The following is a 13,218-nucleotide window of genomic DNA, read 5'->3' as shown; positions in this document are numbered from 1 at the left end:
CACAACTGAGTCATCTAAATCGTTATTGGGATATTTTAGTAAAGATGTAGCTGCCTCTGAGAGAGAGAAAACATTTCTCAATTCAAACTGGAAACATTTCCTCATTCCAAAATTGTTTTCCCAACTCTGGTACAAATCTTAGTTCTCTGGGTAGAACGGACAGTGTTTCTCTAGGAGACCATGTCATACCTCTGTCTACACTGATATGTGTATCTTTATAATGATGCAGATGTCCTACCCACCTGTTTATGACTAGACCCACTTCACAGGACACAGCCTCTTTTCCGTAATATCGGAACCTAGAATAAAAGCCATTATACTGAATGCAACAAAAACCAGTGCCTGTAATCTCAAATAATTAATGGAATCCAGAGTCTTGCAACTGATTTATGTGCATGAAGACCCCAGCTCATCCACGTCTCACGGCTGTTACGTCAAAGGAAGGTTTGCATTTTCCATTCTAAAATATAGTTCTGATTTTTTTATGCTGAGAATTGTATACTTATTTCCATAGAGTTATTTTTTTCTTCTTTATTGGAGTATAATTGCTTTACAACGTTGTGTTAGTGTCTGCTATACAACAAAGTGAATCAGCTGTGTGTATACATATCCCCATATCCCCTCCCTCCTGAACCTCCCTCCCACCCTCCCTATCCCATCCCTCTAGGTCATCACCCCTCATCCAGCTGATCTCCCTGTGTTATGCAGCAGCTTCCAACTACCTATCTAGTTTACATTTGGTCGTGTGTATATGTCAATGCTACTCTCTCACTTTGTCCCAGTTTTCCCTGTGTCCTAAAGTCTGTTCTCTACGTCTGCATCTCTATTCCTGCCCTGCCACTGGGTTCATCAGTACCATTTTTCTAGATTCCACATATTTTTTATCAAAGGAAAACCTGCCCTACCCATCAGATGGGACTTACCCAATCCACAGGTTACTATGTAATCTTATTTGAAAAATACATTTTACATTGTTAAATGCACGATGTAGCCACTGTTTCCAGGTTACGTTTTGATCCCCAAGAAATTCACTTTGATCCTTACATCCCCGAGGATTTATTTTCATAAAGCCCATGACTGATGGATGTGTGGTTGGACAAAACTAGGAGAGTTATATTAGAACAGAATATGCCCTTTGAGGTAGCACTGCTGTGGTGAGCGTGGATGTGTGTATTCATTCCACGCTTCTTGTAAAACACGCAATCCGGACTTTCAGGCAAATGTGTATGGGGCAAAAAAAAAAACAGAAAAGAAAAATGATCCGCAGGCCAGAATCTGTACGCTGTTTCAGCCTCAGCGGTCTTTAAAGGTCCCACTCTGATTGCCTTTTAGAGATTTTTTTCAATGATCTGACTGGGAGGGGCTAATTCCTTGAATACATCTAAGAGAGGAAGAAAAGGTATTCAGGAAGAATGTAGGCACTTCTCTTATAGGCATTGTTTAAAACCATTTCTCTGATGGAATGATTGCCAGAGACTTAATTTCCAGCTCACTCCAATCAAGCTGATGTATGCTGGCTCTCAAATTCAATGCTCCTCCTGGAACTTTCCAGTTTCTCTCCTCATGCCCTCCCCCCACGCTCAAACGCCCATCACATCTTTCATTTAGAATGATGTTTATGTGTCTTTTCCCCCATGCAGACAGACACCACTTTATCCTAATCAACAAACAATGATCCACCCTTCTTTTGCAAGCTGAGACCCAAAGTGAAGAAAGCACACAAAGCAGAGAAAGTGGTTTCTTTCATTTAGAATGGATGATCTAAAGAGACTGTTTTGGATGTAAACACGTCCAGGGAAGAGCATATTTTTAAAAATGTATCCCCCCGTGTGTTTAATACGGACATGACATCTTGGGATCAATTAACTGGAATGTATGTACGTATTAAATATAATACGTATCTCAGCATCAAGTATATCCGAGCATTCTGATTTCCAAAAATGGCTACGCATGTAGAAATAACATGCCAACTTCTTTTAAGAAACTCTGATTCGTTCATAAAGAGATCAAGGAAGTTTTCCATCATAAGGCACACGGTAATCATTAACTCTGTGCGTTTGAGATTGAAAAAAAAAAAGTCTTTTCTTTTCTCATCACCCCCCAAATCTTTTCACATCCCTCCCTGTCTTCAGCCTTCATTTGCTGCAGAGATTTACTTTCCTCTGTGGCCCTCTGTCACCTGAGAACCAGGGACCCTCTTTGTTCTGTTGTAAATGTTAACCTCTGCATAAGAGGCGTCTGTCTCACGTAGAGTCTCCCTCCCACCACAGTGGCTTCCATATCTATCCCCCGCCCCGTGTACCTCTAAAATCCCAGAGACAGAGCACGGACTCTCCACCAACCCTCTTCCTTAACTGCGGAACAAATCAAACGAATGCAATGGGCATTTTTAGCCACCAGGAGGCAGAAGAGGAAAATCCAAGGAAATGCTCAAGGATACAAAATCTGACTATGATTTTTTTTTTTGTCCAGAGTTCTGGTTCTAATCAACACAGTAGCAACAACAGAGACCAGATGACAGGATTTCTGAATGAGTATTAAATGCACAGAGAGCTATTGAAGAAGATGAAAGACATTGGCGGGGGAGCAGCTTGTTTTTATCTTTTTTTTTTTACATAACTCTTGGATGAGGGAAGCTATGCCAACCCTCCCTTCCCCTGTGCAGTATGTCCATCCTTTAACTGTGTTATCTAGAGGATACATCTCCTTCCACCCTCCCGGTCCATCTTGAACCACATCAGTCAGCTTTGCAGAAATGAGTCCTGGAGCCTCTTCCCAGGCTGGCCAATCACTTCCCTTACCCACCACAGAGGGTCCTATTCTAAGTGCTTTCATTCTTTCCTTCCACCCTCTTTCAGTTTCAGGGTAGCGAGTGGCCCCATAAGTGCCTGCCCTCTGCTCCCATCTTCTCACACTTCCCTCAAACTTCCTGTACCTTTCCCGTTTTTTATCTTTCCCCTCAGTTTAATACTTCATACTTCCTCTCTACGCGTGTAGTTTCTTATAGCAACTCCTCCATCACTGAATAATGCACAGTTTCTCTATGAGGATGGAGAAAGGAAGCTTCTCCAGTCAGAAATCTAATCAGAGGAAATCTGAGCAGAGAGGGAAGAGAAGGGACTTAGGCGGTTAGCAAGGAGCTTCTTGAAGAGAGAGATGATATGTTTTTCTTTATAGACACTTTTATAAACTTGCTAACAAAGATGTGTTCCATGAGTAATTTAAAAGAAAACTCTCAGTAAAAGATAAAAACAAAGAAGAGAGAAAAAAGGATTCTTAGGGGGCAAAAATGGTGAAAGTACCAAATAGTAAACACCTTTAGCTCAGAAGTGAAAAGAGAAATGTACATACCATCTAAACAGGAAACTGCTTTTTTTCAGCAGAGGTAAGTAAGGGGTGTTAGAGTGAACCAATAAATACCCTTGATGTAAATTGCTGGTGCAGGGACTTCCCTGGTGGTCCAGTGGTTAAGACTCTGCGCTCCCAATGCAGGGGGCCTGGGTTTGATCCCTGGTGGGGGAACTAGAGCCCTCATGCCACAGCTAAGAGTTCCCATGCCGCAACAAGAAGCCCACGCGCCCGCAGCTAAGAAGTTCACATGCTGTAACTGGGATTACATGCTGCAACTAAAGATGCCGCATGCTGCAAATGGGACCCAGCGCAGCCAAAACAGATACATTCGTTAATTTTTAAAAATTGCTTGTACACACATGGAATTCAGACCATAGCTCTCTGCAGGCAGATATCAATCCTCCCCTCCAGCGGTTCCCAGACCCCTTTTACGGGATGGAATCTGACACAGAACACCGACTTATCACACAGGTGAGGCTGAAACGGCTCTGACTGATGTCCAAGAGCTTCCTCCAAACGCCAGCCCAGACACCTTCCATCTCAGACGGAGACCAAGACCCCACAAAGGGGACCAGAACGCCAGGCAGCCGGCCACACCATGACCAGCATGCACAAGGCTCAAGTCCTGCGCTTCTTCATTCAAATGTTCTTCCTGCGGTGCCTGTATTTCCAACCATTCCTGGCTTGCAATTACCGATAAATGAACTATTTCCGGCCCTATCAGGAAACAAAGGATGTCACAGTCATCAGTGAATGTAGCCACCACCGATGGTGAGTGGGTGAGCCCTGAGGGGACTCAGGCAGGAAGCAAAGAACATCTGGCATCGAGCAGCCACCTGACTGCAGCCACTCCCTACCTGAGCCCTGAGGAAACTCAGGGTGTGAAAACACAGGATACTGGTCCCCAGGTAGCTGGGGTGCACTTCAAAGGAACGATTTCAGCGAGCCCAGACTCTCGCCCTAAATTCCTTCACGTGAGAGATCCGGGTTTCTTGAATTAACAATAATCTTTGGACGTTCAGACTACCTGCCCTTTGTTGCAGAACATCTATATAACCTGGCTCCCCGCTCACCTCCTCGGAGCAGTTCTCTCAGGGTTACCTGAGATGCTGCCTCACAGGCTTGAAGTCCTAAAACTTCCCCCCGAAAAAGAAAACATAACTCTCAACTTCTAGGTTGTGAATATTTTTTAGTTGATACATTTAAAGTGATGGCATCAATGCAGCTAAATAGTTGTATGCGATGAATGCCCTTAAAGACGAAGGCAACTTAAGAGACACCGTTTCATAGCCTTCCCTGAGATGCAGACGTTCAGGGTAGCTCTCCTAGTCGAAAAATGAGCAGGTGTTTCTGATGCTTTTTGAATCCTCCAAGCAGTCAGTTATATAAACCTATGGGCAAGGTTTCAGAAGACTACGAGATACCTGCCAGGTGAGAAATCCACTGAACTTGAAACAGGAGAGAAGGGGGCAGGGCACAACCTCTAAAAGAATGACAGAGCCCTTCAGGATGCGACAAACTGGTCAGGACCACCTGGATCCAAGACAGCAGAAGATTCAACTTCCAGGGGACCCTGACCCTCATTATATACCCACCATAACAGATTAGCATCTAAATGACATGCCTACAGGCACCAGGACAGTTCCAAGGCTAACTATAAAAGTCAAAAAGTGGGTGGTGGCCCAATTCCTGGAAATCTCCACCCCCTCCCCGACAGAGTTGGAAAAACCCTCCCACTCATTAGTTTATGAAATTACCCAGTCCATAGAAACTAACCGCCCCATATTCTGGGTCTTCTTACCTTCTGAGATGGCCCACACAATGTCTGTGGAGCGTGTTTCTCCCAAGGCCGTTCTCGCCTTCAGAGACAGACTGCCTTCTGTCTGTGGAATGTGTACCTCTCTACATAAACCTGCTTCTTACCTATCACTTTGTCCCTCACTGAATTCTTTCTGCAATGAGACATAAAGAACCTGACCTTCATTAAGTCCCAAGGCTACGTGTGTGACCTCAGTTAAAAGACATGGGTTCAGGACTTCCCTGGTGGTGCAGTGGTTAAGAATCTACCTGCTAATGCAGGGGACACAGGTTTGAGCCCTGGTCCGGGAAGATCCCACATGCCGTGAAGCAACTAAGCCCGTGTGGCACAACTACTGAGCCTGCACTCTAGAGCCCACAAGCCACAACTACTGAGCCCACGTGCCATAACTACTGAAGCCTTTATGCCTAGAGCCCGTGCTCTGCAACAAGAGAAGCCACCACAATGAGAAGCCCACGCACCACAACGAAGAGTAGCCCCCACTCACCGCAACTAGAGAAAGCCCATGTGCAGCAATGAAGACCCAACTCAGCCAATAGATTAATTAATTAATCAATTAATTAATTTATTTATTTAAAAAAAAAAAAGACAGTGAGTTCAAGTCCCAACGTGGGCTCTGGCTGGGTCTGAGTCCCAGCCCACGGGTTTTAAGTCCCAATCTGAGTTGTGCGGTTTCAAAGTCATCCTCTGGGTCAAATGACCTTAACTGCATTTAAGGGCCACAGACAGCAAGGAGGCAGCAAAACAGGCATGAGACGTTAGATACCCGACTAGCTGATAAAGCCTTACATCTACTGTGTCCAAGAGATTTGATTTTCCGAACGCCACCGCTGGGGCTGATACCACATCCCCATGCACCATGGTGGACCATCAACCATGGTCTGATGAAAACGCACCAGCGAGGAAGGACCTGCTTCCAGGAACATAAAAATACACTGCAAGCATCGAATGGCAATTTTGTATCTCGATCAACCACAGGCACCTCTGACACAGTTCTCGGTGATGACAGAAGGTGAATCGGATACATAGAGTAGCATTGTGTTTCCTAAGGCAGTTTACAGAACGTTCCCTACATAGGAACCTTCAAGTTGCGAGCTTTCGAAGATGCAAACGTGCATCCTTGCTGGCACCGGAACCTGTGCCGTCAGTGTCAGGTGTGAGTGACCTTGCAGCCTGCCCTCTGACCCCTATGGCTGACGACGCTTCAGCTCTGCCGTCTCCCACCTCCTCTCCCTCCTCCGTCAGGAACTTCCTGCCTGTTCCCTCGGTGCCAGCCCCTGCGTGCCAGTGGTTGTGTTGCACTACTGTACTTCTCAAGGCACTGTACTGTAAGATTTAAAATGCTTTCTTTAATTTGTGTGTTTGTTGGTTTTCTATGTATTATTTCCGTAAAAAGTGTTATACACCTGTCACAGCACAGGACTCTATAGCTGATTGTGTGAGTTGGGTACCTAGGCTAACTTTGTTGGACTTATGAACAAATTGGACTTACAAACGCGCTCTTGGAACAGAACTCATTCGCATGTAGGGGACTTACTGTACTTAATTCATACTGTTGGGATCTCCGCTCTAATCCCTACAAGTTGTCAGTCAATCTGATCACCTTTAAGCCTCTGTTTTCCCAAGAGTAAGATAAGGGAACCCTTCCAAGGGAGTGTAGGAGGCTTACATGAAGGAGCATCTACAATATCCAGTGATGACCACGCTTCGGGTTCTCCATGAGTCTGGTGCTAAAGCATACAGATAAGATTGTTTCGAAGCGAAATACTTTAAAGCCTGCACAGGCATCAAATCATAGGATAACCAAGAAGGTAATACCTTGTGAGCTAAACTAAAATGAACGTTTGAATGGAGGTCAAATTAACCAACTGAAGATGCGAATCACAGATGATACATGAAGGAAACAAACGAATTCCAGGTATTTCCATCAATAAGCCTCAGCAAGGAGATTTCTCTTGTACAGCAAAGCTCTCTGAACAATTATCATGAAGAAAAAGAAAGAAAAAAAGAGGCAGATTGGACAGAAGTTAAGTTTTATTTCCTAATGACAAAGGCAGACAGCAGGACAAATATGAGATACACTTTAAAAAGAGCACCTCCTGGGGATGGGGTGGGATGAATTGGGAGATTGGGACTGCCATATATATTTTTTCTTTACCAATAAGAAAAAAAATTGTACAATTTAAATATATGCAGTTTATTGTATGTCAATTATTTCTCAATAAAAGTTCTTAAAGGAAAAAAATATATGCAGTTTATTGTATGTCAAAAAAAAAGAGAACCAAGCATAAAGTGGTTTTTGAGCATATAGAGAATCAAGTCAAATGAATAACCTATAAAACTAACTTGAAATGTTTTTCCCCGGCTACTAGAAAGGACAGCTTTCTTATTTTTCAACCTGTGTAAATGGCTCAATGTTTCTATTTTTCCCAAACTGTCATGAAAAGGATTCATTATTCTTCACACATATACTTCTACATTTGGCTGTGAAAGCCAATATTTATTGCACTTTTTTTCTGTATGTCTTCACGGAACATGTGTGATTACTGAATAAACAAGAATGCATTGAAAAAATAAAAAATAAAATAAATAAATAAAAAGGGCATCTCCTTTGAAAATGGAACGCCATTAGACCTTGTATGGTTATAAATAATTACTTTGCAGCTGTGATGGTACATCTCAGTGTGCCTGGGACAATCCCAGTTTATTAAGAGCATTATTAACAATTCTGCAAGGGTCCTGGATTCAATAAATTATATGCTCAGCGGCTAGCCAGGTTCCGTGACGCAGTTCTGATTAAATAAAATACTCATCGTTCAAAAAGCATGTGTGAAGATCCTGTCATTTGTCTCCTATTATGAGGGTCTGATCATCGCTTCTGTTTAATGAAGGTGGTTCTGTTTAGACGTCGGTATTTGATAAATATCACCTTACGTTTTTGGCCAGGTGCAATTTTTTTTCAGTAGATCAACAGCCATGTTGATAATACATCCAAGGCTATCAGTAAAAATGGGAATTATGAAGTGACTGGGTTTACTGATTCCTAGTCCTGGCCTATGAAACGTCACATACCTACATAAACCCATTGGGTGTTTATGTTGTATGTACAGCAACCTTACTAAGGAGACTCAGAAAAAATTAGCTGACTCTCTCAATGTCACGCCACAGACTCTGCGTAGAGGGAAGGTCCTAGTTCATTTTTATCTCATTCTAAAATTTATGCTCTTTCCACATCAGCCTCCTGCTACCCTTCCGGCCATCATTCATCCTTCTAAACCTCTCTTTTGGGTAGGAAACCAGCATTTGCTACTCTGCGAAAGAACGGTAATCATCTCAAACAGTGCTTTTCCATTCCCTGGGCAGAAAAATAGCATTTATGCATGTATGACTTTTTGAAGAAAAAAACTCAAACACTATTTCAACATTTCGGTAAAAGAAACCATCTATTCACCTCGGCAGCGGTAATGGAGATGACCATCACCGTGCATGCTGTAACCATTTCCTTGGATCATTTGTTAAAATATCTGGATGCCAACGTTTGAAATATTTTCCAAGGGTGATATTAGCGATTTCTTGCAAGCAGAGAGAAAAGGCACCTCACCGTTTTCAAGAGGACGGCAGCCCACGCAACATCCCTGGTGCAGATAAACCGAGTCTCAGTTTAAAAATCTGCGTCTCATCCGCCAAGTTGGCAGGCTCCACTCCATCAGAGAAAAGGGGGTCTGTGGTGTTTGTCTCTGCCCAAACTCACTGGTGCAATGTAAATAGACTGGCTCAGAGATGCTAAATTGCTTCTTTTATTTCTGTGCCCTGCCTCTCACAGTTCTCTGTTATCTTACCAAGATTTTTTTTTTTTTCTTGCCGGGGGGGGGGGGGGGGGGTATTGATTGATTGACTGATTGATTTTTGGCTGCATTGGGTCTTCTTTGCTGCATGTAGGCTTTCTCTAGTTGCAGCAAGCGGGGGCTACTCTTTGTTGTGGTGCACGGGCTTCTCATTGTGGTAACTTTTTTCTTGTTGTAGAGCATGGGGTTTAGGCACGCGGGCTTCATTAGTTGCGCACACGGGCTCAATAGCTGTGGCTCGCAGGCTCTAGAGTGCAGGCTCAGTCGTTGTGGCACATGGGCTTAGTTGCTCCGAGGCACATGGGATCTTCCCTGCCCAGAGATCGAATCCATGTTCCATTCCCTGCATTGACAGGTGGACTCTCAACCACTGTGTCACCAGGGAAGCCCAGGTTTTTTTTTTTTAACTCTCAGTAGCAAAAGGTAAACTTGTCCAATGAGACAAGTTCTAAAAGGAAGCTTTTTTTAAAAAATTATTAATTATTTATTGCAAAAGCACTGCTGTCGTTACTATTGCATTATTTTTAAGGATAAGGAAAGCCAAGTAATAGAGATGATGATTGAGCTATGCTTAGAAAAAAAGGTTTTAGAAAGTTCTGGAAATTGTTAATAGAATGGGTAGAATAATTTAAACAGCTGATAGTTACTTTAGAAAACTTTATTCTGTATGGCTTTTTAGCATTTGAAGACAAAAAAAGGACTACTTCTGTTATTTTTGTAGTTTTTGAAGTGATTTCACATATATCATTTTTGAATCTTGCAAATCCTGGGAATTGGACAGCAAGGATATTAATTCCCCTGTTATAAAGAAGAGTAACCTGAGGCTGAAATTAAGAGACTTTGGGGCTAAAAAGTCATACAGTAGCAGAAGTAAACAGTACTTTTCTGTTGTAGTTGGTATGAAAGCAAGCTTTGGGGTTTTCTCCTTTTCTTAAAAAAAAAAAAACGAGGTGTGTATAATTCTCACAGTACTTTTCCAGATTCACAAACGTGCCAAACAGATAAGAGATCACTGTGCAAAGCTCCTTAATACCAGTTTGGTGTTCAAAGGGGGAGAACATTGATTTCTTTTCAAATCTAAGCTTTTAAGTCACATCACCGCCACGTCATACAGGCAAGAGAACACTTTGTTATTCCACCGAAGCAAGAACTTGCCCAAAGCCCATCGCTTTGCCCAGAGAGCAGCGCCCAGAGCTGGGGATGCTACGGGGAGACCCCTGGACGGAACCCCACACTGCCCTCTTGGAAAGGGCTGTGAGCAGCAAGCCCTGGTCCTTGCTTCCTCTGCACACCTCTTCCTGAGAATGGACCTTTTGTAAAAGATCAAGAAACACCCATTTCCTGTTTCAAACACTAGTAGCCAAAGCAACGAGCCAGAGGCTTCTGAAAAACATTCAGAAGGCATGCCATCCCCGCCCCGAGAAAGGAACAGGGAAATCATTCCATAGAGGTCTGGCTCTGATGAGAAAAGGAAAGAAAAAACCATAAAACAAGAAGGCTTAGACTCTGAGGCCTTTTGTTGCCTTTCATCTTAAAAACCTGAAATTTCCCGTACTTTATCGATGTTCCAAAAGGCACAACTTTGCAAACATCTGTGCGTGATGTGCATTTCTCAGAAAGTCATTTTTACAACTCATCCCCTGACCCCAGGGTCTCCTATAGGTGAATGTTTACAGTAGTGAATGAAATGAAACACGCAAAACAAAATGAACACACCAAGTTGAAAATAAAATATTCTTGGTGGTATTCGCCTATTTGGAGAAAATACTTTCAGCCTCGCTTCTTGTTGGACACAGCTCCGTTGATCCCTTTTATTTTTTGTGTTTTTTTTTTTTTTTACCATAACCATCTTGTGACGTACAGATCTCAGTCTCACCACCACACTGCTGTAAACTCAATCTTCTGCACCCTCTCAATGCATTTTTTGCCTTGAAAACGAATGTTGCTACACAGGCTAGGACTATTATTCACAAACTGACCAAGAGCAGGCAAAACCAAAGAAGAAGGTAAGCCTCAACATATTACCCTCAAAATATGCTATCTTTTTTCCAACCCACCCCCCAATTGGGGGGCAATGATTTTAATATCAAAACCATGGAGAGCTGCTCTTGAAATCCAATGCACTCAGCCCAAATCCTTTCATCGTAAATCATAAAATTTACGTAAAATGAAAAATCTTCAAATTACAAAATGCAAATAAGAGTGTCCCATTGCACGTAAAGGCAAGAGCCAGGTATCCACCCAGTCCCTCTTCAAGATACAAAAGACACAGCAAATCCGTTCAGAAATTAAGTAAGAGATTTCCCCACACACGCATAACTAATTAACACACCTACAAAACCACAAAAGGAAGCTAACACTGTGGCCATCGTGCAGTATTCCCACGTTATCACCTGCTACCAAACACCTCATCAGACACACCTCCAAACTGTGTTCACTCCACAGGGTTGTGTCGGCTAAGCCCACAGGAAGCAACATGCTCTCAATACAAACATCATGTTCATTCGATGACCTTGGAGGCTGCATGTGTTGAAGCATGTTTTCACGGAAATGAAATTTCTGGATTAAATAGTGCAAACTTCAACAACACACACACACACACACACACAAACCAGACGGCGCTGCGTGAAATGTTCGGGAGCGAGTACATCTTGTACCATGAAGCGAGCTCTGTGCAGGAGAAATTTCTGTCAACTGGAATAACGCAGCTGGAAATGAAGGAGCCCCCCCAAAGCCAGACGCGGAACCTCCCCTCGTGGGCTCCTGCGCGGCGACCGGCTTGGCGCGTGGCATCACTCACCTAGGATCCCCAGGCGGTAGTTAATCGTGATGACAATGACGTTGCCATAGCTGGCGAGGATACTGCCGTCAATCATGTTACCCGTGCCCTCCATGTAGGACCCGCCGTGGATGTACACCATGACCGGCTTCTTGCTGTTCTGGTCGTGGATGTCTGCGGGGAGAAAAGCCAAGTAAGGAAACACAGGAAAACATCACACCCTGAACCGAGGCTCAGTCAAGGGCAAAGGGCATGGCTGACTTTGCCTGGTTTAGACTGGAATGTGTCGTGCATGGCCTCTCGTGGATCAGGTGTGTCTTGGTAAGCTGGCCTCAGGAAAATGCTCAACGCTGTCCTATTTTCTGCTCGTAGAAATGGTGCTGACGTTGGAAGGAACGTGTGTGCAGGTGTACATTCGGGGATGTATCTACAATGCTGAAAGTGCAAGGATTGAGATGAAGTACCTCATCTGTAAAGAGTGTGCAAACCCTAGCAGGTGACCTAACTGGAAAGAAGCACACGGCATCTGTTACAAAATTATATTTTCGTCATCTAGGTAAGTGTGAAATCAACTTCAAATTATAACTTATTTTTACTGTAACTGCCACTTTCAGTCAAAAGATGAGTTGTAGATTCATTTACAACTTAACAGTGAGAGTAAGAAACGTACTCAAACCATAAACTCGCCACAGAGGCACACGATGACAAAAAGCAAATAAATGGTTAAAAATGATCAACAGAACAGAAATGTGTAAAAACAAAACAAAAACAGGTGTCCAAGCAAGTATCTTGTCTCCAATTTACTGAGTGAAGTAATAACTCAACGTGACCAAAAGAAAAAAAAAAAAAAAGCTGAAATAAAAATGGCACAAGATTCCAACCTCAAGATGAAACTGTTGCAACGCTACATATTTTTACAGGGAATATAAACTCCCCCTGTGATTTGCAGTTCCCTTCATCCCTATTATTTTATTTAATAATGATGTGAAAACCCTATTTTGCAGTGGTCTCTGACGACAGCAATTTGGAGACTACATGTTCATCTGTAGAGCCTGCTTTCTGAGAAGTTGTAATTGAATCACTTGTTTGGTATCAATCATTCCTTCGGCTTACCTTTAATGTTGAAGAATCCTGACCTCGATGCTAATTATTGCTGGGTATTTATGTATGTACAGACATATCTATGTGTGTGTGTCATTTAAATATCTGTATGTGATCAAAAGAAAACCAAATGTATCCGTGTACGTTTATTTTCATTTTTACTTAAATAAAAACTTTTTTTCCCCTTAATTCATGGAGACACGTTTGAACTATCAGAAAGGAATTTTAAGGAAATAAGCCACCCTTTGCATGGTGGTCGCTAATAAAATGAATTATATTCGCGATCTCAAAACAGGCTCCGGGATGTCACCACACAGAGTCCA

The 13,218-nt window shown here is 42.9% G+C and overlaps 1 protein-coding gene across 4 annotated transcripts in view; it reads right to left on the bottom strand.

Moving 5' to 3' along the window:
• The window catches only part of NLGN4X (neuroligin 4 X-linked), a 288,563-nt gene that overhangs the window by 128,811 nt on the left and 146,534 nt on the right, over positions 1-13,218 (bottom strand). For all 4 annotated transcript variants that reach the window (XM_057718179.1, XM_057718180.1, XM_057718181.1 and 1 more), the window contains one exon: positions 11,816-11,968. In XM_057718179.1, coding sequence (XP_057574162.1) covers positions 11,816-11,968 — 153 coding nt within the window. The remainder of the gene's footprint in view (positions 1-11,815; positions 11,969-13,218) is intronic.

This window comes from Hippopotamus amphibius, chromosome X (genome assembly GCF_030028045.1).
Source record: "Hippopotamus amphibius kiboko isolate mHipAmp2 chromosome X, mHipAmp2.hap2, whole genome shotgun sequence".
Classification (NCBI taxonomy): domain Eukaryota; kingdom Metazoa; phylum Chordata; class Mammalia; order Artiodactyla; family Hippopotamidae; genus Hippopotamus; species Hippopotamus amphibius.
Note: the sequence above shows the minus strand (reverse complement) of the source record. Positions and strands in the feature narration are given on the sequence as shown.